The sequence below is a fragment of the Carcharodon carcharias genome, chromosome 17, assembly GCF_017639515.1.
Source record: "Carcharodon carcharias isolate sCarCar2 chromosome 17, sCarCar2.pri, whole genome shotgun sequence".
NCBI classification, from domain to species: domain Eukaryota; kingdom Metazoa; phylum Chordata; class Chondrichthyes; order Lamniformes; family Lamnidae; genus Carcharodon; species Carcharodon carcharias.
This window is the reverse complement of record NC_054483.1, coordinates 30,979,585-31,005,819: the sequence shown is the minus strand read 5'-3', so window position 1 is coordinate 31,005,819 and position 26,235 is coordinate 30,979,585. Positions and strand designations below refer to the sequence as shown.

General features: G+C 48.7%; 1 protein-coding gene across 2 annotated transcripts in view; it reads right to left on the bottom strand.

Annotated features, from left to right (window-relative positions):
- LOC121289859 (serine/threonine-protein phosphatase 2B catalytic subunit gamma isoform-like) overlaps positions 1-19,020 on the bottom strand; it is a 55,003-nt gene extending 35,983 nt beyond the window's left edge. For both annotated transcript variants that reach the window (XM_041209765.1, XM_041209766.1), the window contains exons 1-3: positions 18,870-19,020; positions 7,636-7,833; positions 7,028-7,152 (exon numbers count right to left, since the gene is read on the bottom strand). In XM_041209765.1, the coding sequence (XP_041065699.1) occupies positions 7,028-7,152; positions 7,636-7,833; positions 18,870-18,945 (399 nt within the window). In that variant the 5' untranslated portion in view covers positions 18,946-19,020. The remainder of the gene's footprint in view (positions 1-7,027; positions 7,153-7,635; positions 7,834-18,869) is intronic.
- Between the last annotated feature and the right edge of the window lie 7,215 nt (positions 19,021-26,235).

The following is a 26,235-nucleotide window of genomic DNA, read 5'->3' as shown; positions in this document are numbered from 1 at the left end:
TACATTCACTTCTCTCATCTAAGTCATTAATATATATTGTAAATAACTGTGACCCCAACAATGATCCCTGTGGCATTCCACTAGTTACAGGTTGCCATCCTGAAAATACCCCCCTCATCCCAACTCTCTGTCTTCTAATAGTTAGCCAATTCTCTATCTATGCTAATATACTACCCCCAACGCCATGGGCTTTTATCTTATTAAGTAGCCTTATGTGCGGTACCTTATCTTTTGGAAATCGAATATATTACATCTACTAGTTCCCTTTTATCTATCTTGCTTGTTACCTTCTCAAAGTATTCTAATAAATTTGTTAGACATGATTTCCCTTTCATGAAGCCATGCTGACTCTGCTTGATTATATTACGCATTTCTAAATGCTCTGCTATTACATCCCTTATAATAGACTCTAATATTTTCCCAATGACAAATGTTAAGCTAACTGGCCTATAACTACCTGTCTTTTGTCTCCCTCCCTTTTTGAATAGGGGTGTTACATTGGCAATTTTCCAGTCTTCTGAGACTTTTCCAGAATCTAAGGATTCTTGGAAGATTACTACCAGCATATTTACTATCTGTGTAGCTACTTCCTTTAAAACCTAGGACACAACCCATCAGGTCCAGGGGACTTATTGGCCTTTAGCCCAATTAGTTTCCCAAGCACTTTTTCTCCCCAACCTTTTGCCCCTTGATTATTTTGTATTTTTGGAATGCTATTAGTGTCTTCTACTCTGAAGACTGATGCAATGATATTCATTCAACTTTGTCATATCCTGGTGCCTCATTATTACTTCCCCAGCCTCATTCTCTAAAGGGCCTATGTTCACTTTGACCTCTCTCTTCCTTTTTATATCTTTAAAGAAGCTCTTATTGTCCGTTTTTATATTACTTGTTGTTTACCCTTAAAGTTTATTTTTTCCCCTCAATTTTTTTTGGTCATCCTTTGTTGGTTTTTAAAACTTTTCCTATCCTCTGGCTTACCACTAATCCTTGCCACATTGTATGGCTTTTTTTTCAATTTGATACTATCCTTAACTTCCTTGGTTAACCATGGTTGGTTTAACCCCTTTCTCACTGGGATATATCTTTGTTGTATCAAGTATTTTCTTAAACGTCTGCCATTGCTCATCAACCATCTTTTCTGCTAAACTCCTTTCCCAGTCCACTCCAGCCAACTCTGCCCTCATTCCTTTGTAATTACCCTTTTTTAAGTTTAGCACAGTTGTTTCCGACCCAATTTTCTCACTCTCAAACTGAATGCTAAATTCTACCATGTTATGGTCACTATTTCCGAGGGGATCTTTACTCTGAGATCATTTATCAAACTTGCCTCATCAAACATTACCAGGTCAAAAATAGCCTGATCCCTGGTTGGATCCACAACATATTGTTCTAGGAAACTGTCCAGAATGCACTCCATGAATTCTTGTTCAAGGCTTCCTCTGCCAATTTGATTTTCCCAATCTACATGGTGATTAAAGTCACCCATGATTAATATACAGCCTTTCTTACATGCCCTCATTATCTCCCGATTTATTCTCTGACCTAGTGTAGCTTCTGTTAGGGGACCTAACTCCCACCAGTGTTTTCTTCCCTTTGTTATTTCTTACCTCCACCCATATGGATTCTACATCTTCCGATCCAAGATCATTTCTTGCTATTGTACTTATTCCATCTCCTAATAAACAAAGCTACCCCGCCACCCTTTCCTTCTTGCCTGTCTTTTTGAAAAGTCACATACCCCTGAATATTTAGTTCCCAGCTTTGATCTCCTTATAACTACGAATCCGTAATGACTATAAGTTCATATCCATCAACCTCTATTTGTGCCATTAATTCATTTATTTTGTTCCAAATACTAATTTAAGTGAAGAGCCATTAATTTTGCCTTTTTACCATTTTCCCCCTTTGTCCCTATTTGCTGCTTTTTTTTATGTTTGTACACTCTGTCCCTTCCTGCCACACTCTGGGTATCATTACCTAAATAGCTGCCCTGCAATGCCACCATATCCTTTTGCTTTGTCAGCCTATGTATCCCCTCTGCAGAACCCTCCCCACCACCCCCCATTTAGTTTAAAGCCCTCTCTACAGCCCTAGTTATATGATTCACCAGGACACTGGTCCCAGCATGGTTCAAATGAAGCCTGTCCCACCGGAACAGCTCCCTTCCACATCAGTATTGGTGCCAGTGTCCCATGGACTGAAACCCATTCCTACCATACCAATCTTTAAGCCACGCATTTAACTCCTTGACTTTATTTACCCTATGCTAGTTTGCCCATGGCTCAGGCAGTAATCCAGAGATTATTATTTTGGAAGTTCTGCTTTTCAATTTGGGTCCTGCTTAAATTCTTTCAGCAGAATCTCCTTTCTAGTCCTATCAATATTGCTGGTACCAACATGGACGACAATAACTGGATCCCTCCCCCCCCACTCCAAGTTCCTCTCCAGCCCTGAGGAGTTGTCCTTAACCCTGGCACTGGGCAGGCAACACACAGCCTTTGGGACTTATGCTCACAGCTGCAAAGAACAGTATCTATCTTACCACTACTACATTCCTATTTCCTCCCCACGCTTGAATGGCTCCCTGTACCATGGTGCCATAGTCTGTTTACTCATTCTCCCTGCAGTCCCCACTCTTGTCCACACAGCCTGCAAGAACCACGTAACTGTTGGGCAGAGGCAGGGGCCAAGACTCCTCGAACACTACCGCCTGGGTTCCCATACTTGCTTCACTGGCGGTCACAACCTCCTGTCCCTGATCACAGACCAAATTTGAATTACCTAATCTGAGGGGTGTGACCACCTCTTGGAGCAAAGTATCCAGGTAACTTTCCTCCTCCCTGATGAGGTGCAGTGTCTGCAGAGAGCAAGAGGAGCAGTGTAGCCATTAACAATGAGAGGAGCAACGGGGCCATTAATAATGAGAGTGCGAGAGGAGCAGCGGGGCCATTAACAGTGAGAGGAGCAACGGGGTCATTAACAGTGAGAGGAGCAATGGAGCCATTAACAGTGAGGGAGCGAGAGGAGCAATGGGCCATTAATAGTGAGACAGCAAGAGGAGCAGCAGGGCCATTAACAGCCAGGGAGCGAGAGGAGCAACAGGGCCATTAACAGCGAGAGGAGCAACGGGGTCATTAACAGCAAGAGGAGTAACAGGTCATTAACAGCAAGAGGAGCAACGGGGCCATTAACAGTGAGAGGAGCAAGAGGATCTGAAGTTCCTCAATCTGCAAATACTTACTACAGATGTGTTTGCTCTGGATCACTTTGGTGTCCAGCAGCTCCCATATGCTGCAGCAGCAGCACATCACCTGTCCTGCCATCACTATCGTATTTTATTTAATTGCTTAATTAATTATTCTAGTATCCTTGCTCTTTACACTTTATTGTAATTTTTTACACATTAGTAATGAGCTTATACTTAAGAAGCTATTTTTTAGAAAAAGAGAAAAAAGAAAAAAAAGACTAGAGACCTAAACACAAACTAAAGACCTTACTTAAACTTTAAAGACTAGAAATACTCACCAATCAGCTGCTCTCTGCTCTCTTTAATGGTCTCTGGCCTCTCTCTCTGTTCTTTAATAATTTCTCACTCTACTCTCACTGTTAATGGCCCTGTTGCTCCTCTCGCTCTCTCGCTGTTAATGACCCTGCTGCTCCTCTCGCTCTCTCGCTGTTAATGGCTACGCTGCTCCTCTCGCTCTCTCGCTGTTAATGGCCCTGCTGCTCCTCTCGCTCTCTCACTGTTAATGACCCTGCTCCTCTCGCTGTTAATGGCCCCGCTGCTCCTCTCGCTCTCTCGCTGTTAATGGCCCTGCTGCTCTTCTCACTCTCTCACTGTTAATGTCCTATCTGCTCCTCTCGCTGTTAATGGCTACGCTGCTCCTCTCGCTGTTAACGGCCCCGTTGCTCCTCTCGCTGTTAATGGCCCCGTTGCTCCTCTCGCTGTGAATGGCCCCGTTGCTCCTCTTGCTGTTAATAGTCCCGTTGCTCCTCTCACTCTCTCGCTGTTAATGGCTCCGCTGCTCCTCTTGCTCTCTCACTGTGAATGGACCCTTTGCTCCTCTCGCTCTCTCACTGTTAATGGCCCCATTGCTCCCCTTGCTCTCTCACTGTTAATGGCCACGCTGCTTCTTGCACTCTCTCTACCTAGGTGTGCCTTTACTCTGAGGTCATTAATTAATCCTGTCACATTACACAATACCAAGTCTAATACAACCTCCTCTCTGGTTGGTTCCAGAACATGCTGCTCTAGGAAACTATCTCGAAAGCATTCTAAGAACTCCTCATCAGGCTACTACTGCCAATTTGATTTTTCCAGTTTTTTTGTTGATTAAAATCACCCATGATTATTACAATATTTTCTCTTGAATACTTTTCCCTACACTGTGGCAAAAGGAGGCCTTTAGACCACTCCCACGAGTGATTTCTTCCCCCTACTATTCCTCATCTCCATCCAAACCAATTCTACATTCTGATCTCCTGAACCAAGGTCATCTCCAAATATTGCACCAATGCTATCATTGATTAACAGTGAGACGCCTCTGCCTTTACCTAGCTTCCTACTCTTCTTGAATGTAATGTATCCTTCAGTATTCAGGGCCCAATCTTTGTCATCCTGCAGCCAGGTCTCCTTAATTGCTATCAGATCATATTTATTTCAATGTGGGCCATCAGTTCATTTACTTTGCTATGAATGCTACGCATATTCAGATAGCGAGCCTTCAGTTTTGTCTTTTTGTTACTTTTGTAACATCTAGTCTTGACTGTTGATGTATTCTTAGGTTTTTTTCTCTCAGTCCCTTCCTGCCATTCTCTGACCCTGATTTTTCATATTACTATTTTGCTCTCCTAAAGACACCTTGAATTGCTACCTCTACCCAAGCTTGATCCTCACCCGTCTTATTTAGTTTAAAGCCTCTCTACTTCCCTAGTTATGCGATTTGCGAGGACACTCATCCAAATGCAGTTCAGGTGTAAACCATGCTAATGGTACAGCCCCCAGTTGCCCCAGTACTGATGCCAGTGCCCACAAGCGCCACAGTGCGGAGTGCCATAGCACCATAGTGCCGTAACGCTATACTGTATGAGGTATGCTGTCATGAGACATGTTGTATTTGCTCTATGTCAATACTGTTAGCTTGCTAAGACAGTTTGTTGTGACTCACCAGAGAAATTCTTTATTTCCTGACGGTTGGAAGCAGCTGATTTCAGACTGAAAACTGAACACCCCAAACACCTTGCTACTTTCAGCTGTCTGCCTCCTTCATTGCATCTGCTGTCTGACCTTGGCACATTCAAACTGCTTAGGTGACAAAGGTCAAGACAGGTCTAGGAGATGTTTATCTTTCTGTAAAACACAACAGTTTCTCCGTGGAAAATTCAGCAGCACCTCTTCAAGGTTCAACACCTTTAGCCTGACTTGTATACCTGAAGAGTTTCCAAACAGCAGTCCCCAACTTGCCTTTCCACACTTTGTACCTCTGCCCCTTTGTCATGCAATTGTCTATGAACTTGCTCGGTGCTCGAAAATCATTTCCAGTCCACTTCCTGGAAAACATCTGCCCAAGAATTTCTGGAGCTGAAAAACATCTACTCGTCCGACCTCGTTCTTTCCAATGCAAGGGTTCAGACGTATGGCTCTAATCCCAGCACCATTTTTCCTCAGCAGTCTGAACTTAGTGAATTACATGGAAGTTGGTGAGTAGGACCATCTAAACAGAAACCTTCTGCTATCATGGTTTTATGAGGCTAACTTGATGAACCAGATTTTTCCAATCATTCTTCAGGATGTGAGTGTCACTGGCAAGGCCAGCATTCATTTTCTATCTCTAGTTAGATGGTGGTGGCAGGCCCTTCTCCTTGGATTGCTCTTGTCCTTTAGGTGGTAGAGCTGGTGCGTTTGGGAGGGGATGCTGCAGAAGCCATGTTGTCTTGATGCAGCTCATCCTGTGGAGAGTGCACATTGCAATCACATTGTGTCAGGGTTGGATCGCTTAGCGATTAGATTGGGTGCCAAATATAGCAGAGTGCTTTCTGCTGGATGATACTGAACATTTGGAATATTTTGTGATATTGCAAAACACGCCCAAGCATCACGTGCCAGGTGTTTACTCCATTGGTGGTACAGTTCCAGTCTTCTGCTTTGGTGGTTGTTACTCTACAACGGCTGGACATGGCAAGTGCTGGATCTGCTATCACTCCCACTAGCTCATTCAAAATGCATGAGTAATGTCCCACTTATTCCTTTAATGTGCAAGATTCAACAAGATACTGAATTATTTTCCTGCCATTGTTCTGCCGAATGACAAATTCTTATTTAACACCCTGGCTGCTTCAGCAGACTCTCTTTTCTTATATGTGTACCAGGGCATCACTGATAAGCTCAGAATGTGTTGCCTATGCTTAGTTGCCCTGAAAAGGTGGTGGTGGGCCTTTTTGAACTAAAGTGGCTTGATTCAACAGAGGGAATTTGCTGGCTCACATCAGAGGGTAGTTAGAGTTGGTGGAGTAACATACAGATCAAACCGGGTAAGGACACCAGGTTTCCTTCCCTAAAGAGCATCAACAAATGACTTGGGGTTCTGAAGGCAATCTTATGTTATGGTCACCAGTTTGCAGTTTTTGTTAAACATGTTCATCTGTAAATCTGGAAACTTGCTGAATTCCAATCATGCAGCTAGTTAGAAATACACAGCAGGTCAGTCAGAATCTGAAGCAGAAAAGATAATTTAACTTAGCATGGCTTCCAGCATCTGAACTTTGCTCCAAGCTTAACTGACCAACCTTACCTTCAAAATCCCAAGCACAAGTTCTTGATGTATTTGAGAATAACTCCCAGCCTGCAGCACAATGAGCTAAACCAGTGCTCCATTTCATATATTCTGTATGAAACCCCAGCCCCAGAAATCAATGGGTCACAGCTAAGTATAAGATCAATCTCCATTCTGGCTTTCAACAGGATGGTCAAAGGCATCTCCCCTGCATGCTCATTGGACACAAAGTTACAAATTCATGAACTGACCTCAATGCTGAAGTAGCCACGATCCACATAGTCTCCAAGGAACAGATACTGAGTGCTGCTGGGTGAGCCGCCCACTTCAAACAGCTTCATCAGATCAAAGAACTGACCATGAATGTCACCACACACTGAAAGGCACAAAAAGTAAGAGAGCAAATTGATTGGAAGCTTTGATGCCTTTTGAAAGGCATCTCCATCAACACAACCGTCTCTCACACACCCCATAGTCAATTCAATCCCGCGGGTGGGGGCAGGAGGTGAGGTAGCAACGAGGGGGCAGGTGGTGGAGTGGGTGGGGGCCCAGGAGGGGGGAGTGGGCAGAGGCCCAGGAGCGGGGGGAGGGCAGGGGCCCAGGAGGTTTGGGGGGGGGCAGGAAAGGCGGGGGGGAGAGGGTGGGTGCCCAGGACGGGGCGGAGGCTCGGGGTGGGGGGGGGGGGTGTGTTTGCGCCAGGAGTGGGAAGCAGGCAGGGGTGAAGTAATGGGGAGCGGGGGCAAAGAACGGGCGAGTGGGGGTGAAGAAGGGGGGATGGGGGTGAAGCAGGGGGGGAGTGGGGGGAAAAGCGAGAGAGGGGAAATAGAGGGGAGTAGGGTGGGTGTCAGGTAACCCAGACCTGTGATGGGTGCATCCACTTCAATGAGTGTCCGTTCCTTGCGAAAGATAGCAGCTCCATCCTCGATGATCTTGATGGCAGCATCTTCCTCCAGTCTCCCTTCTTTAATAAAATGTGCCCGTAAGACTTCAAGTTTAGGCTTACCCTCTGAGTAGACATCCTGCATGGTGAGGCGCCGGGCCGGTGGAATGGGAACAGCTGAGAGATAGAGAACAACCCTGAGTACTACCAAAATTGATTTTCAATCTAGAACACAGATTAATACACACACGAAGAACACTGATCAAACAATACCTGTTGCACAACTGAATCTGTCAGCAACCATTCATTCCAGACAAGGGGTAGTGTCACACTGGCAGGGGGGTCAGCACTGAGGGAATGTCGCACTGTCAAAGGGTCAGTACTGAGTGAGCGCTGCAGTCGGAAGGTCAGTACTGAGGGAGTGTTGCACTGTCAGAGAGTTAACATTTATTCCTCAACGAACAATTCAAACTCATGATCTAGTCAATGGTTTCATTAGTGTTCAGGATTTTGGTTTGTGTAAATTGCTGCATTTCCCACTTTGCAAAAGTTCAAAAACTTAAATTGGCCATTGTTTGATGGGGACAGTGTAGAGGGAGATTTACTCTGTATCTAACCCCGTGCTGTACCTGACCAGGGATTGTTTGATGCGGACAGTGTAGAGGGAGCTTTACTCTGTGTCTTACCCCGTGCTGTACCTGTCCAGGAATTGCTTGATGGGGACAGTGTAGAGGGAGCTTTACTCTTTATCTAACCCAGTGCTGTACCAGTCTTCCACAGGTCCCTGAAGGCAGCAGCACAGGTAGATAAGGTGGTTAAGAAGGAATATAAGATACTTGTCTTTATTAGCCAAGGCATAAAATATAAAAGCAGGGAGGTTATGTTGGAACTGTATAAAATGCTAGTTAGGCCACAGCTGGTATACTATATGCAGTTCTGGTCGCCACACTATAGGAAGGATGTGATTGCACTGGAGAAGGTGCAGAGGAGATTCACCAGGATGTTGCCTGGGCTGGAGCATTTCAGCTATGATGAAAGACTGGATAGGCTTGGGTTGTTTTCCTTAGAGCAGAGAAGGCCAAGGGGGGATCTGATAGAGGTATACAAAATTATGAGGGGCATTGATAGGGTAGATAGAAAGAAACTTTTCCCCTTAGTGGAGGTGTCAATAACCAGGGGGCATAGATTTAAGATAAAGGGCGGGAGGTTTAGAGGGGGCTTGAGGAAAGATTTTTTCACCCAGGGGGTGCTTGGAATCTGGAACACACGGCCTGAGGGGGTGATAGAGGTAGGAACCCTCACAACATTTAAGAAGTGATTAGATGAGCACTTGAAACGTGCTTGCATACAGGGCTATGGGCCAAGTGCTGGAAAATGGGATTAGAATAAATAGGTGCTTGATGGCTGGCATGGACACAATAGGCTGAAGGGCCTGTTTCTGTGCTATATAACTCTATGACTCTAACTCTGTGGTACGGAGGAATCTGGGTGTCCTGGAGAATGAATTGCAAACAGTTAGCTTGCAGGTACAGCAAGTGATTAGGAAGCAAATGGAATGTTGTCATTTATTGCAAGGAGAATGGAATATACAAGTCGGGAAGTCTTACCACAGCTGTACATGACCTTGGTGAGACCACATTTGGATGTACAATTTTAGTCTCCTTATTTGAAAAAGGATATAAATGCATTAGCTTTTCAGAGAAGGTTCACTCAACTCATTCCTGTGATGAAGGAATATGGAAAGGTTGAACAGGTTGGGCTATACCCACTGGAGTTTAGAAGAATGACAGCTGATCTTATTGAAGCAAAAAAAATCTTGAGCAAACTCGATGGGGTGTATACTGGGTTCATGTTTCCTCTTGCGGGGAGTCAAGAGCCAAGGGACACAGTTTAAGGAGAGGCCTCCTTTTTAAGACAGATGAGAACTCTTTTCTCTCAGAGGCTTGTTAGTCTGTGGAATTCTCTCCCCCCAGAAGGTAGTGGAGAATGGGTCATTGAATTTATTCAAGGTGGAGTTAGACAGATTTTTGAAAGGCGAGCAAGTCAATGGTTATGGGGGTGGGGACAAATACAAAACACAATCAGATCAGCCATGATCTGATTCAACGGTGGAGCAGGCTCAAAGAGCCAAATGGCCTATTCCTGCTGCGAAGTCCTATGTATCCTATTCTTCCTCTAACTTCAGGCGGCACCTGCTGTGAGTGTTTGATGGGTGAGTGTAGAGGGAGCTTTACTCTGTATCCAACCCCGTGCTGTACCTGTCCTGGGACTATTTCACAGGACAGTGTAGAGGGAGCTTTACTCTGTATCTAATTCCATGTTGTACCTGTCCTGGGAGTGTTTGATGGGGACAGTGTAGAGGAAGCTTTACTCTGTATCTAACCCTGTGCTGTACCTGTCCTGGGAGTGTTTGATGGGGACAGTGTAGAGGGAGCTTTACTCTGTATCTAACCCCGTGCTGTACCTGCCCTAGGATTGTTTGAGGGGATAGTGTAGAGGGAGATTTACTCTGTATCCAACCCTGTGATGTACCTGCCCTGGGACTATTTCACAAGACAGTATAGAGGGAGCTTTACTGTATCTACCCCCTGCTGTAACTATCCTGGGAGTATTTGATGGGGACAGTGTAGAGGGAGCTTTATTCTATCTAACCCCGTGCTGTACCTGTCCTGGGAGTGTTTGATGGGGACAGTGTAGAGGGAGCTTTATTCTGCATCTAACCCTGTGCTGTACCTGCCCTGGAACTATTTCGCAGGACAGTGTAGAGGGAGCTTTATTCTAACCCCATGCTGTACCTGTCCTGGGAGAGTTTGATGGGGGCAGTATTGAGGTAGCTTTACTCTGCATCTAACTAACCCCGTGCTGTACTTGTCCTGGGAGTGTTTGATGGGGACAGTATAAAGGAAGCTTTACTCTGTATCTAACCCCGTGCTGTACCTGTCCTGGGAGTGTTTGATGGGGACAGTATAGAGGGGGCTTTACTCTGTATCTAACCCCATGCTGTATCTGTCCTGGGAGTGTATGATGGGGACAGTATAGAGGGAGATTTACTCTGTACCTAACCCCATGCTGTACCTGTCCTGGGAGTGTTTGATGGGGATAATACAAGGTAGCTTTACTCTGTACCTAACCAATTTCAATTGAAATTGAATTCAATAAAAAACAAATTAAAAGTCTGGTGAAGACCATGAAACCATTGCTAATTGTCACTAATGCCCTTTAGGGAAGGAAATCTGCCACCCTTACCTGGTCTGGCCTACATGTGACTCCGGACCCATAGCAATATGGTCGACTCTTAAATGCCCAATTAGGAATGGGCAATAAATGCTCGCCTAGGCAGCAACGCCCCCATCCCATGAACGAATAAAAAAAGTTAACATTAATTACAGCCAATAAAGATTGCAAAAGGAAAACTATGCCCAACAGACGGAATGGTGTTATTTCATTAAATTTTCTGTTTTTTTTAAATTGAAGTTTTCAAATCTCCTCATGTCCTTGTCCCTCTCTAATTCTGGCCTCTTGTGCATCGCCGATTTTGATCGCTCCAGCCTTGGTGGTCATGTCTTCAGTTGTCTCGGCCCCATGCTCTGGAATTCCCTCCTTAAACCTCACCAACTCACTTTCAGAGACTTCTGAAAAACTACCTCTTTGACTAAGCTTTTAGTCACCTGACCTCATCTCTCCAATGTCACTCCTTTGTTTTATAATGCTCCTGTGAAGTGCCTTGGGAGATTTCATTGTGTTCAAGGTGCTATATAAGTTGTTGCTGCAAATAATGGCAAAGGAGGACAGTGATGGGAAGGAAGGGGAGTCTCTGGAAGCTTGGTATATCCTCTGTCTCTCTGAACAGGCTGAGAATAGTCACATTCCAGGGCGTTCAGGTGAAGAATGCCTAGAATCAGCTGGAGAGAGCAATCAGGAACAGACACAATTCCTGCTACTGTCATTATTAATCTCTGTGCCCGGGAGTATCCTCTGTGCAGGGGACAGCTTGTCAAAGGTACCAAGAGGAAGGATGTGGCAGAAAGCACCTCAGGTAAATCGGGAACAGCGAAAAACAGCTCTGCCACTGTCATGATCCCTGACCAGATCCCTAAATTTTTGGTGCGATCCAGTTAGGGACCAATAACATTTTGTTTAAAGTAGACAAAGTTTAAAATTCAAGACACCTGCTAAGAGGATAGAGCCACAAGATTCCATGTGTTTTGAACAAACAAAAATAAACTTTATTATACAAGGTCAGAAAGATACAACAATTTACAATGTCTATTTTATACTCTTAACATTCAGGGTTAATATGAGGTACATGTGAATTAACAGGCTTACTGCACACTACACCATAAAGCATGATAAATGGCAGATACAACCAAGACAGAGTCCATGGATTTCTTAACAAACCACCAAGACATCAGCAAACAGTGAAAGTCAACCAATCTCACAAACTCTTTCTCTCTCCAGAGACATTCCAGTCTGTGACAAGCTATCCCCTAGACAGAGGATACTCTTGGGCACGGAGATTAACAATCACCTTCTAAGATTTAACCTGGGAATTCTCTCCAAAGGTTGCTCCAACTGGACAGCATCAATGATGGCCCACCTCACAAGGTTTTAATCTCATATCCCGAGCTTCTGTATCCCTGGATTCCCGACTCTGCACCCAGGCACCAACTCAAAAGCACAACTTCAGCTCTTCAGCCACACCTTGCAAAACACTGCTGCTCCAAAGGATTACCTTTGCCCCAGTGGCACACAGCACAGAGTCACCAACCTTCAGCTGCCTTCTTGGATCTTCAGGGCTTCTCCTGCACCCTCATCACTTCAAACCTGCTAACCACAGACCTTTTCCGACTCGGAGCCTCTTTCTCTGCTCCTCTCTTTTTAACTTAGCTGGGACCTCTTCTTGTCCCTTGTCCAGGACTCTTCTCAGGCCTCTACCTGGGACACTTGTCTTCAAAAACACTCAGTGCCCAATCACATGATCTGGATTTCTGCACCATTTTCTATTTGCGCACAGGAGCGTTGGCCCAAAGAACTGAAAATGCTGAACTGCGAATGCGCAGAAACTCAAGGTCTGTCAGGGCTTGGAATTCCCAGTCTCTGCTCTCAATGAAAAACTAAGTTGGCTTTCAGAACACCTGCCCATTCAAAAGCACAGCTTGGCCCTTCAGTCCTTGCTCTCACTTGACACTCACCTACCTTCTTTCCACATCACTTTTCACATGCCTCATCCTCTCACAGACCCTCTCACCACATCAGCAAAGGGCCACAAATCATCCTACTGTGCCATGTGGCCACCAACATCTCATCTCTTCATTCCCACCTCAGTGTTTTCTATACTTCAATCAATCCTCTACCCTTGTTAATATATTCCCCTAACTTCCACACCCACCTGTCCAGACACATGAAAGATTGATAGACAGGGGGTTGTGGGAGTTAGGGGAATAAATTAACAAGGGTAGAGGATTGATTGAAGGATAGAAAACACTGAGCAGGGCGAAATGAATTATTTTTGGATTGGCAGACTTGTGCCAGAAGGGTCAGTGCTAGGCCTTCAGCTGCTTTTCTGCTGTAACACGGAGGATACAAAGCCAGGAAAATGAGATGCAAGGACACAGAGAGACTGAAAATAGATATAGACAGGTTGATTGAGTAGGCAAGATAGTGGTAGATGGATTATAATTGGGAAATTAAGTTGTTCATTTTGCAGGAATATAAAAAGACTAATTTTTTTAAAGGGTGAGAAGGTAATAAATGTGGATATTTAGAGGAATGTACACAAAACACCAAGTTAACATGCAGTTACAGCGATCAATAAGGGAGGCTAATTGCACCTTGCTCAAAATGACAGGAGAATCCATTCTAAGAAGAATGAGAAGTCATCTCGTTGTAACCTATAAAGCTCTGAGAAAGTCTGACAGGGTAGAGAGCGAGAGGCTGTTTCCTCTTGGTGGGACTCTGAAATAAAAGGGGTTGATCTTTTCGGGCGGAAACAAAGAGAGTTGTGAATCTTTGGAATTCTCTATCCCAGAGAGTTGTCAATGTTCAAGACTGAGCTGGACAGATTTTTGGACATTGAAAATTTGGGGATAGTGGATTTGCACAGGATCAGCCAAGATCTGGTTGAATGGTGGAACAGGATCGAGGTGACGAATAGGTGAGGGCTGCTCCTGTTCCCTGTGTCTACGAGTGCCTACAGAGCCCATCAGCCCCGCCATCCATCATCCCCAACCCCTATCCATCATCCCCCAGCCCCCATCCTTCATCCCCCTAGCCCCCATCCTTCATCCCCCCAGCCCCCATCCTTCATCCCCCCAGCCCCCATCCTTTATCCCCCAACCCCCATCCTTCATCCCCCAACCCCCATCCTTCATCCCCAAAACCCCATCCTTCATCCCCCACCCCCATCCTTCATCCTCCACCCCCATCCTTCAACCCGCAACCTTCATCCCCCAGCCCCATCTTCATCCCCCAACACCCATCCTTCATCCCCCAGCCCCATCCTTCATCCCCCAGCCCCCATCTTTCATCCCCTAACCCCCATCCGTCATCCCCAACACGCATTCTTCATCCCCCAACCTTCATCCCCCAAACCCCATCCTTCATCCCCCAACCCCATCCTTCATCCCCCAACTCCCATCCTTCATCCCCCAACCCCCATGCTTCATCCCCCAACCCCCATTCTTCATCCCCCAGCCCCATCTTCATCGCCCAACACCATCCTTCATCCCCCAGCCCCATCCTTCATCCCCCAGCCCCCATCTTTCATCCCCCAAACCCCCATCCGTCATCCCCAACACGCATTCTTCATCCCCCAACCTTCATCCCCAAACCCCATCACCCAACCCCCAACCTTCATCCCCCAGCCCCCATCCTTCATCCCCCAGCCCCCATCCTTCATCCCCCAACCCCCATCCTTCATCCCGCAACACCCATCCTTCATCCCGCAACACCCATCCTTCATCCCCCAGCCCCCATCCTTCATCTCCCAAACCCCATCCTTCACCCCCCAACCCCATCCTTCAACCCCCAGCCCCCATCCTTCAACACCCAGCCCCCATCCTTCATCCCCAACACGCATCCTTCATCCCCCAACCTTCATCCCCCAAACCCCATCCCCCAGCCCCCATCCTTCATCCCCCAGCCCCCATCCTTCATCCCCCAGCCCCCATCCTTCATCCCCCAGCCCCCATCCTTCATCCCCCAATCCCCATCCTTCATCCCCCAGCCCCCATCCTTCATCCCCCAGCCCCCATCCTTCATCCCCCAGCCCCCATCCTTCATCCCCCAGCCCCCATCCTTCATCCCCCAATCCCCATCCTTCATCCCCCAGCCCCCATCCTTCATCCCCCAATCCCCATCCTTCACCCCCCAACCCCATCCTTCAACCCCCAGCCCCCATCCTTCAACCCCCAGCCCCCATCCTTCATCCCCAACACGCATCCTTCATCCCCCAATCCCCATCCTTCATCCCCCAGCCCCATGCTTCATCCCCCACCCCCATCCTTCATCCCCCAACCTTCAGCTCCCCAAACCCCCATCCTTCATCCCCCACCCCATCCTTCATACCCCAACCCCCATCCTTCATCCCCAACACGCATCCTTCATCCCCCAGCCCCCATCCTTCATCCCCCAGCCCCCATCCTTCATCCCCCAGCCCCCATCCTTCATCCCCCAGCCCCCATCCTTCATCCCCCAATCCCCATCCTTCATCCCCAATCCCCATCCTTCATCCCCAACACGCATCCTTCATCCCCAACACGCATCCTTCATCCCCCAGCCCCATGCTTCATCCCCCACCCCCATCCTTCATCCCCCAATCTTCAGCTCCCCAAACCCCCATCCTTCATCCCCCACCCCATCCTTCATCCCCCAACCCCCATCCTTCATCCCCAACACACATCCTTCATCCCCCAGCCCCCATCCTTCATCCCCCAGCCCCCATCCTTCATCCCCCAATCCCCATCCTTCATCCCCCAATCCCCATCCTTCGTCCCCAATCCCCATCCTTCGTCCCCCAGCCCCCATCCTTCGTCCCCCAATCCCCATCCTTCATCCCCCAATCCCCATCCTTCATCCCCCAATCCCCATCCTTCATCCCCCAATCCCCATCCTTCATCCCCCAATCCCCATCCTTCATCCCCCAATCCCCATCCTTCATCCCCCAGCCCCCAGCCTTCATCCCCCAGCCCCCAGCCTTCATCCCCCAGCCCCCATCCTTCATCCCCCCAGCCCCCATCCTTTATCCCCCAACCCCCATCCTTCATCCCCCAACCCCCATCCTTCATCCCCAAAACCCCATCCTTCATCCCCCACCCCCATCCTTCATCCCCCACCCCCATCCTTCAACCCGCAACCTTCATCCCCCAGCCCCATCTTCATCCCCCAACACACATCCTTCATCCCCCAGCCCCATCCTTCATCCCCCAGCCCCCATCTTTCATTCCCTAACCCCCATCCGTCATCCCCAACACGCATTCTTCATCCCCAACACGCATTCTTCATCCCCCAACCTTCATCCCCCAAACCCCATCCTTCATCCCCCAACCCCATCCTTCATCCCCCAACTCCCATCCTTCATCCCCCAACCCCCATCCTTCATCCCCCAACCCCCATCCTTCATCCCCCAGCCCCATCTTCACCGCCCAACACCATCCTTCATCCCCCAGCCCCATCCTTCATCCCCCAGCCCCCATCTTTCATCCCCCAAACCCCCATCCGTCATCCCCAACACGCATTCTTCATCCCCCAACCTTCATCCCCAAACCCCATCACCCAACCCCCAACCTTCATCCCCCAGCCCCCATCCTTCATCCCGCAACACCCATCCTTCATCCCCCAGCCCCCATCCTTCATCTCCCAAACCCCATCCTTCACCCCCCAACCCCATCCTTCAACCCCCAGCCCCCATCCTTCAACACCCAGCCCCCATCCTTCATCCCCAACACGCATCCTTCATCCCCCAACCTTCATCCCCCAAACCCCATCCCCCAACACCCATCCTTCATCCCCCAGCCCCCATCTTTCATTCTCTAACCCCCATCCGTCATCCCCAACACGCATTCTTCATCCCCCAACCTTCATCCCCCAAACCCCATCCTTCATCCCCCAACCCCATCCTTCATCCCCCAACTCCCATCCTTCATCCCCCAACCCCCATCCTTCATCCCCCAACCCCCATCCTTTATCCCCCAGCCCCATCTTCACCGCCCAACACCATCCTTCATCCCCCAGCCCCATCCTTCATCCCCCAGCCCCCATCTTTCATCCCCCAAACCCCCATCCGTCATCCCCAACACGCATTCTTCATCCCCCAACCTTCATCCCCAAACCCCATCACCCAACCCCCAACCTTCATCCCCCAGCCCCCATCCTTCATCCCTCAGCCCCCATCCTTCATCCCCCAACCCCCATCCTTCATCCCGCAACACCCATCCTTCATCCCCCAGCCCCCATCCTTCATCTCCCAAACCCCATCCTTCACCCCCCAACCCCATCCTTCAACCCCCAGCCCCCATCCTTCAACACCCAGCCCCCATCCTTCATCCCCAACACGCATCCTTCATCCCCCAACCTTCATCCCCCAAACCCCATCCCCCAACACCCATCCTTCATCCCCCAGCCCCCATCCTTCATCCCCCAGCCCCCATCCTTCATCCCCCAGCCCCCATCCTTCATCCCCCAATCCCCATCCTTCATCCCCCAGCCCCCATCCTTCATCCCCCAGCCCCCATCCTTCATCCCCCAGCCCCCATCCTTCATCCCCCAGCCCCCATCCTTCATCCCCCAAGCCCCATCCTTCATCCCCCAGCCCCCATCCTTCATCCCCCAATCCCCATCCTTCACCCCCCAACCCCATCCTTCAACCCCCAGCCCCCATCCTTCAACCCCCAGCCCCCATCCTTCATCCCCAACACGCATCCTTCATCCCCCAATCCCCATCCTTCATCCCCCAGCCCCATGCTTCATCCCCCACCCCCATCCTTCATCCCCCAACCTTCAGCTCCCCAAACCCCCATCCTTCATCCCCCACCCCATCCTTCATCCCCCAACCCCCATCCTTCATCCCCAACACGCATCCTTCATCCCCCAGCCCCCATCCTTCATCCCCCAGCCCCCATCCTTCATCCCCCAGCCCCCATCCTTCATCCCCCAATCCCCATCCTTCATCCCCAATCCCCATCCTTCATCCCCAACACGCATCCTTCATCCCCCAATCCCCATCCTTCATCCCCCAGCCCCATGCTTCATCCCCCACCCCCATCCTTCATCCCCCAATCTTCAGCTCCCCAAACCCCCATCCTTCATCCCCCACCCCATCCTTCATCCCCCAACCCCCATCCTTCATCCCCAACACACATCCTTCATCCCCCAGCCCCCATCCTTCATCCCCCAGCCACCATCCTTCATCCCCCAATCCCCATCCTTCATCCCCCAATCCCCATCCTTCATCCCCCAATCCCCATCCTTCGTCCCCAATCCCCATCCTTCGTCCCCCAGCCCCCATCCTTCATCCCCCAATCCCCATCCTTCATCCCCCAATCCCCATCCTTCATCCCCCAGCCCCCAGCCTTCTTCCCCCAGCCCCCATCCTTCATCCCCCAACCTCCATCCTTCATCCCCCAACCTCCATCCTTCATCCCCCAGCCCCCATCCTTCATCCCCCCACCCCCATCCTTCATCCCCCAGCCCCCATCCTTCATCCCCAATCCCCATCCTTCGTCCCCCAGCCCCCATCCTTCATCCCCCAATCCCCATCCTTCATCCCCCAATCCCCATCCTTCATCCCCCAGCCCCCAGCCTTCATCCCCAGCCCCCAGCCTTCATCCCCCAGCCCCCATCCTTCATCCCCCAACCTCCATCCTTCATCCCCCAACCTCCATCCTTCATCCCCCAGCCCCCATCCTTCATCCCCCCACCCCCATCCTTCATCCCCCCACCCCCATCCTTCATCCCCCAACCCCCATCCTTCATCCCCCAGCCCCCATCCTTCATCCCCAAAACCCCATCCTTCATCCCCCACCCCCATCCTTCATCCCCCAACCCCCATCCTTCATCCCCCACCCCCATCCTTCATCCCCCCAATCCCCATCCTTCATCCCCCCAATCCCCATCCTTCATCCCCAACCCCCATCCCCCACCCCCCATCCTTCATCCCCCCAAATCCCCTTCTCCACAACCAGCCACCCCACCAACCCTGTGCCCTCCCCGGGTACCTTTCGCCACCCTCTCGACGGTGGAGAATACTTGTTGAACTTGGCTGTGACCCTGGTCCTCTGTTGATGCAGCCATGTCCGGTTGCTGCCTCTTCGGCTCAGAAAGCGGCCGCGACTCCCGGGGCTGTCCGGCCTCGGATGCCCCTTGGCGCCTGCGCACTACCCGCTGGGACCTGTAGTCCATCACTCCGGACTACAACTCCCGGCCTGCCCCGCGCCCCGCACGACTCGCCTCGGGAGCAGCAGCCAATCAGGAGACCTCCTGTACTACAATTCCCAGGAAGCATGGCGCCTCCAGGATCCTGCGCATGCTCGGATAACTGGTGACCGCTGCATTCTCCTGCTCTGATTCGTCTTATTTTTCATGAAGCACGACTCATGCACAATCAGCCCCAATCCCTATTATAGCACCAAACCTTTGACAGTTCCAGCTGTTTAAGTCCCCTCTAGGTGACATATCGAATAAAGACATAAGAAATTGGAACAAGAGGCCATTCAGCCCCTCCAGCCCATTCTGCCAGTCAGTAAGATCACAACTGATCTTCAACATCAGCTGCACTTCCCTGAATTCTTGAATGTCTAAAAATCTATCTCGACCCTGAATATAATCAATAGCATCTACATATCTGGGGTAGGGAATTACAAACATCCACCGCCCTACTTAATTGCAGCAAGACTTCCTTGCTCTTATACTCCAACATACCATAAGATACATTATTAATTTCTTGCTGTATCTCCATGTTTACTATAACTTTCACAGAATCATTGAATGCTTCCAGCACAGAAGGCTATATGGTCCATAATATCTATGCCAGCTCTCTGAAGTTACTATTCGCCTAGGTCCACTCCCCTGCCTTTTCCCCATTGCTCTGCATAAGCTTCTTTTTCGAATACTGATTTAATTCACTCATGAATGCCTCCATTGAACCTGCTTCCACCACACTCTCAGGCAGTGCATTCCAGATTTAAATGACTCGCTGTGTGAAAAAGGTTTTCCTCATGTCACCATTGCTTCTTTATGCCGATTACCTTAAACCTGTGCCCTCTGGTTCTTGAACATTCCACCAATGGGAACAGTTTCTCCCTATCCATTCTGTCCCGACCTCTCATAATTCTGAAAACCTTGAACAAATATTTTTCAATCTTCTCTTCTCCAAGGAAAACAGTCCCAACTTCTGCAATTTATCTACATAACTTAAGTTTCTCATCAAGGGAACCATTTCTGTGAATCTTTTCTGCACCACCTCAAGTGCCTTCACATCCTTCCTGAAGTGTGGTGTCCAGAACTGGATGCAATACTCCAGTTGAGGCCAAACTAGTGATAAAAACAAAAAACTGCGGATGCTGGAAATCCAAAACAAAAACAGAAAACTGGAAAAACTCAGCAGGTCTGGCAGCATCGGCGGAGAAGAACAAAGTTAATGTTTCGAGTCCTCATGACCCTTCAACAGAACTAAGTAGAAATAGGAAAAGGGTGAAATATAACCTGGTTTACCGGGTGGGGGGTGGGGTGGTTGTTGGAACAAGCAAGCAGTGATAGGAGCAGATAACCAAAAGATGTCACAGACAAAAGAACAAAGAGGTGTTGAAGGTGGTGATATCATCTAAAAGAATGTGCTAATTAAGATTGGAGAGCAGGACGAGCAAGGTAGCTCTAGAGGGTGGGGTGAAATAAACCATGAGTAGAATACATTTAAAAATAATGGAAATAGGTGGGAAAAGAAAAATTTATATAAATTATTGGAAAAAACAAAAGGGAGGGGGAAGAAACTGAAAGGGGGTGGGGATGGAGGAGGGAGTTCAAGATCTAAAGTTGTTGAACACAATATTCAGTCTGGAAGGTTGTAAAGTGCCTAGTCGGAAGATGAGGTGCTGTTCCTCCAGTTTGCGTTGAGCTTCACTGGAACAATGCAGCAAGCCAAGGACAAACATGTGGGCAAGAGAGCAGGATGGAGTGTGTTGAAATGATAAGCGACAGGGAGGTTTGGGTCATTCTTGCGGCAGACCGAAGGTGTTCTGTAAAGCGGTCGCCCAGTCTGCATTTGGTCTCTCCAATGTAGAGGAAACTTTACAGCGTTCCGGAATGAATATTGAGTTCAACAACTTTAGATCTTGAACTCCCTCCTCCATCCCCACCCCCTTTCCGTTTCTTCTCCCTCCCTTTTGCTTTTTCCAATAATTTATATAGATTTTTCTTTTCCCACCTATTTCCATTATTTTTAAATGTATTCCACCCATGGTTTATTTCACGCCACACCCACTTGAGCTACCTTGCTCGTCCTGCTCTCCAATCTTAACTAGTACATTCTTTTAGAAAATATCACCACCTTCAACACCTCTTTGTTCTTTTGTCTGTGACATCTTTTGGTTATCGCCAACTATTACTGGCTGCTTGTCCCAACAACCCATCCTCTTCTCTCCCCGCCACCCCCCCCTGTAAACCAGCTTATATTTCACCCCTTTCCTATTTCTACTCAGTTCTGCTGAAGGGTCATGAGGGCTTGAAACGTCAACTTTGTTCTTCTCCGCCGATACTGCCAGACCTGCTGAGTTTTTCCAGGTATTTCTGTTTTTGTTGAGGCCAAACTATTGTTTTATATGGGTTTAACATTCCTTCTTTGCTTTTACTCTGTGCCACCATTGATAAAGACTAGGATACTGTATGTTTTATTAACTGCACTCTGAACCTGTTCTGCCACCTTTAATGGTTTAAGCAGATATTCATGCAAGTCCCTCTGGTCCTGCACCCTCTTTGGAATTGTACCCTTTGTTTTATATTGTATCTCCATGTTCTTCCAACCAAAATCAATCACTTCAAATTTCTCTGCATTTAATTTCATCTGCCACTTATCCACCCATTCAAGCAACCTGTCTATGTCTTTCCGAAGTCCTACATTATCCACCTCACAATTCACAATGCTTCCAAGTTTCGTATCATTAGCAAATGTTGAAGTTGTGCCCTGTACACCAATGTCTAGCTCATTAATATGTCAACTGTTTCTTCATTGTCGCTGGGTCTTAATGAGTGAGGGGGGTGGCTGTGCCTTTACCTGAGCTAATTGAAAGAGGAGTTAGGTGTGCTGAACGACATTCCTCAGTGGCACTGGTGTGTTAACTTTATGTTAGTTTAAACATGTGACATGTGATGCGGTGGACTCCCCAGCTCTGGCGTACACAGTCACCTGGTTTTCTGCCTGCGCGATGTCATTGATCTCATAAGATAACAGCAAAAAAACTGCAGATGCTGGAAATCCAAAACAAAAATTAAAATAAAAATACCTGGAAAAACTCAGCAGGTCTGACAGCATCTGCAGAGAGAAACACAGTTAATGTTTCGAGTCCGTATGACTCTTCAACAGAACTAAGTAAAAATAGAAGAGAGGTGAAATATAAGCTGGTTTAAGGGGTGGTGGGACAGGTAGAGCTGGATAGAGGGCCAGTGATAAGTGGAGATAACCAAAAGATGTCATAGACAAAAGGACAAAGAGGTGTTGAAGGTGGTGATATTATCTAAGGAATGTGCTAATTTAGGGTAGAAAGCAGGACAAGCAAGGGACAGATAGCCCTAGTGGGGGTGGGGTGCGTGGGGGGTGGGGGGGGGGGGGGGGGTGGTGGGGGTTGGTGGGGGGAAGGGATTGAAATAGGCTAAAAGGTAGAGATAAAACAATGGATGAAAATACATTTAAAAATAATGGAAATAGGTGGGAAAAGAAAAATCTATATAAATTATTGAAAAAATGGGGGGATCGGAAAGGGAGTGGGGATGGAGGGGAGAGTTCATGATCTAAAATTGTTGAACTCAATATTCAGTCCGGAAGGCTGTAAAGTGCCTAGTCGGAAGATGAGGTGCTGTTCCTCCAGTTTGCGTTGAGGTTCACTGGAACAATGCAGCAAGCCAAGCACAGACATGTGGGCATGAGAGCAGGGTGGAGTGTTGAAATGGCAAGCAACAGGGAGGTCTGGGTCATGCTTGCGGACAGACTGAATGTGTTCTGCAAAGCGGTCACCCAGTCTGTGTTTGGTCTCTCCAATTTAGAGGAAACCGCATTGGGAGCAGCGAATGCAGTAGACTAAATTGAGGGAAGTGCAAGTGAAATGCTGCTTCACTTGAAAGAAGTGTTTGGACCCTTAGATGGTGAGGCGAGAGGAAGTGAAGGGGCAGGTGCTGCATCTTCTGCGGTTGCATGGGAAGGTGCCATGGAAGGGATTTGAGGTGTAGGGGGTGATGGAGGAGTGGATCAGGGTCCCCCGGAGGGAACGATCCCTGCGAAATGCCGCCGGTGGGGGGGGGTGGGGGGGTTGGTGAAGGGAAGATGTGTTTGGTGGTGGCATCATGCTGGAGTTGGTGGAAATGGCGTAGGATGATCTTTTGAATGCGGAGGCTGGTGGGGTGATAAGTGAGGACAAGGGAGCCCTATCATGTTTCTTTTAGGGAGAATAATGTGTGAGGGCAGATGCGCGGGAGATGGGCCGGACACGGTTGTGGGCCCTGTCAACCACTATGGGTGGAAAACTTCGGTTAAGGAAGAAGGAAGACATGTCAGAGGAATTGTTTTTGAACAGATGCGATGGAGGTGAAGGAACTGAGAGAATGGGATGGTGTCCTTACAGGAAGCAGGGTGTGAGGAGCTGTAGTCGAGGTAGCTGTGGGAGTCGGTAGGCTTGTAATGGATATTGGTGGACAGTCTATCACCAGAGATTGAGACAGAGAGGTCAAGGAAGGGAAGAGAAGTGTCAGAGATGGACCATGTGAAAATGATGGAGGGGTGGAAATTGGAAGCAAAATTAATAAATTTTTCCAGGTCCAGACGAGAGCATGAAGCAGCACCGAAGTAATCATTGATGTACTGGAGAAAGAGTTGTAGGACGGGGCCGGAATAGGACTGGAACAAGGAATGTTCCACATACCCCATAAAGAGACAGGCATAACTGGGGCCCATGCAGGTACCCATAGCCACACCTTTTATTTGGAGGAAGTGAGAGGAGTTGAAGGAGAAATTGTTCAGTATGAGAACAAGTTCAGCCAGATGGAGGAGAGTAGTGGTGGATGGGGATTGTTTGGGCCTCTGTTCGAGGAAGAAGCGGAGAACCATCAGACCATCCCGGTGAGGGATGGAGGTGTAGAAGGATTGGACGTCAATGATGAAGAGGAGGCGGTTGGGGCCAGGGAGCTGGAAATTGTTGATATAATGTAGGGTGTCAGAGGAATCGTGGATCTAGGTGGGAAGGGACTGGACAAGGGGAGAGAGAATGGAGTCAAGATAGCAAGAAATGAATTCCGTGGGGCAGGAAAAGGCTGACACGATCAGGGAGAGGACCCCTGCCCTCCACCCCGCCTGTCCCTCTGTCCTAATCCCGTCTTCCAATCCCAGCCGTGTATTCACCATACCCGCTGACCTTCCCCTCTCTGATGCTGAACGTTCAGTGCTCAGCAAAGGACTTAGTTTCATACCCTTACGCCCTCATCTCAATGAATTTCGGGCTCGGTACAATGCTGAACTCTTCTTCCGCCGTCTTCATCTCCGTGCTCACTTCTTTGGGCAGGAGTCCTCTCCCCGTTCAATGGATCCTTTTACCCATCTCCAATATTCTCCCTCCACCTGGACCCCTCCCTCTGGATTCTTAGCTTCTCTTGATCTTTTCATTGAGAACTGTTGACGTGACATCAGTTGTCTCAATTTCTCTACTCCTTTCACCCATTCTAATCTGTCTCTCTCTGAACTTGCTGCACTCCATTCTCTCAGGTCCAACCCTGACATTGTGATCAAACCTGCTGACAAGGGTGGTGCTGTTGTCTGGCGCACTGACCTCTACCTCGTAGAGGCTGAGCGTCAACTCACAGATACTTCCTCCTACCTCTCCCTGGACCATGACCCCACCACTGAACATCTGCCATTGTCTCCAGGACTGTCACTGACCTAATTTCCTCTGGAGATCTTCCTTCCACAGCTTCCAACCTGATAGTCCCCCAACCTCGGACGGCCCACTTCTACCTCCTACCCAAAATCCACAAACAGAACTGTCCCGGAAGACTGATCGTGTCAGCCTATTCCTGCCTCACGGAACTCATTTCTTGCCATCTTGACTCCATTCTCTTTCCCTTTGTCCAGTCCCTTCCCACCTACATCCATGATTCCTCTGACACCCTACATCACATCAACAATTTCCAGTTCCCTGGCCCCAACTGCTTCTTCTTCACCATGGACGTCCAATCCCTCTACACCTCCATCCCCCACCGGAATGGTCTGATGGCCCTTAGCTTCTTCCTCAAACATAGGCCCAAACAATCCCCATCCACCACTACTCTCCTCCGTCTGGCTGAACTTGTTCTCACACTGAACAATTTCTCCTTAAAATCCTCTCACTTCCTCCAAATAAAAGGTGTGGCTATGCGTACCTGCATGGGCCCCAGCTATGCCTGTCTCTTTATGGGGTATGTGGAACATTCCTTGTTCTAGTCCTACTCAGGCCCCCTCCAACAACTCTTTTACCGGTACATTGATGATTACTTCGTTGCTGCTTCATGCTCTCGTCTGGACCTGGAAAAATTTATTAATTTTGCTTCCAATTTCCACCCCTCCATCATTTTCACATGGTCCATCTCTGACACTTCTCTTCCCTTCCTTGACCTCTCTGTCTCAATTTCTGGTGATAGACTGTCCACCAATATCTATTACAGGCCTACAATCTCCCACAGCTACCTCGACTACAGCTCCTCACACCCCGCTTCCTGTAAGGACTCCATCCCATTCTCTCAGTTCCTTCACCTCCGTCGCATTTGTTCTGATGATGCCACTTTCAAAAACAGTTCCTCTGACATGTGTTCCTTCTTCCTTAACTGAGGTTTTCCACCCACGGTCGTTGACAGGGCCTTCAACTGTGTCCAGCCCATCTCCCGCGCATCCACCCTCACACCTTCCTCTCTCTCCCAGAAACATGATAGGGTCCCCCTTGTCCTCACTTAACACTCCACCAGCGACCGCATTCAAATGATCATCCTCCGCCATTTCCACCAACTCCAGCATGATGCCACCACCAAACACATCTTCCCTTCACCACCCCCGGCGGCATTTCGCAGGGATCGTTCCCTCCAGGACACTCTGGTCCACTCCTCCATCACCGCCTACATCTCAACCCCCTCCCACGGCACCTTCCCATGCAAACGCAGAAGGTGCAACACCTGCCCCTTTACTTCCCCTCTCCTCACAGTCCAAGGGCCCAAACCCTCCTTTCAAGTGAAGCAGTGTTTCACTTACACTTCCCTCAATTTAGTCTACTGCATTCTTTGCTTCCAATGCAGTTTCCTTTGCATTGGAGAGACCAAACGCAGACTGGGTGATCGCTTTGCAGAACAACTATGGTCTGT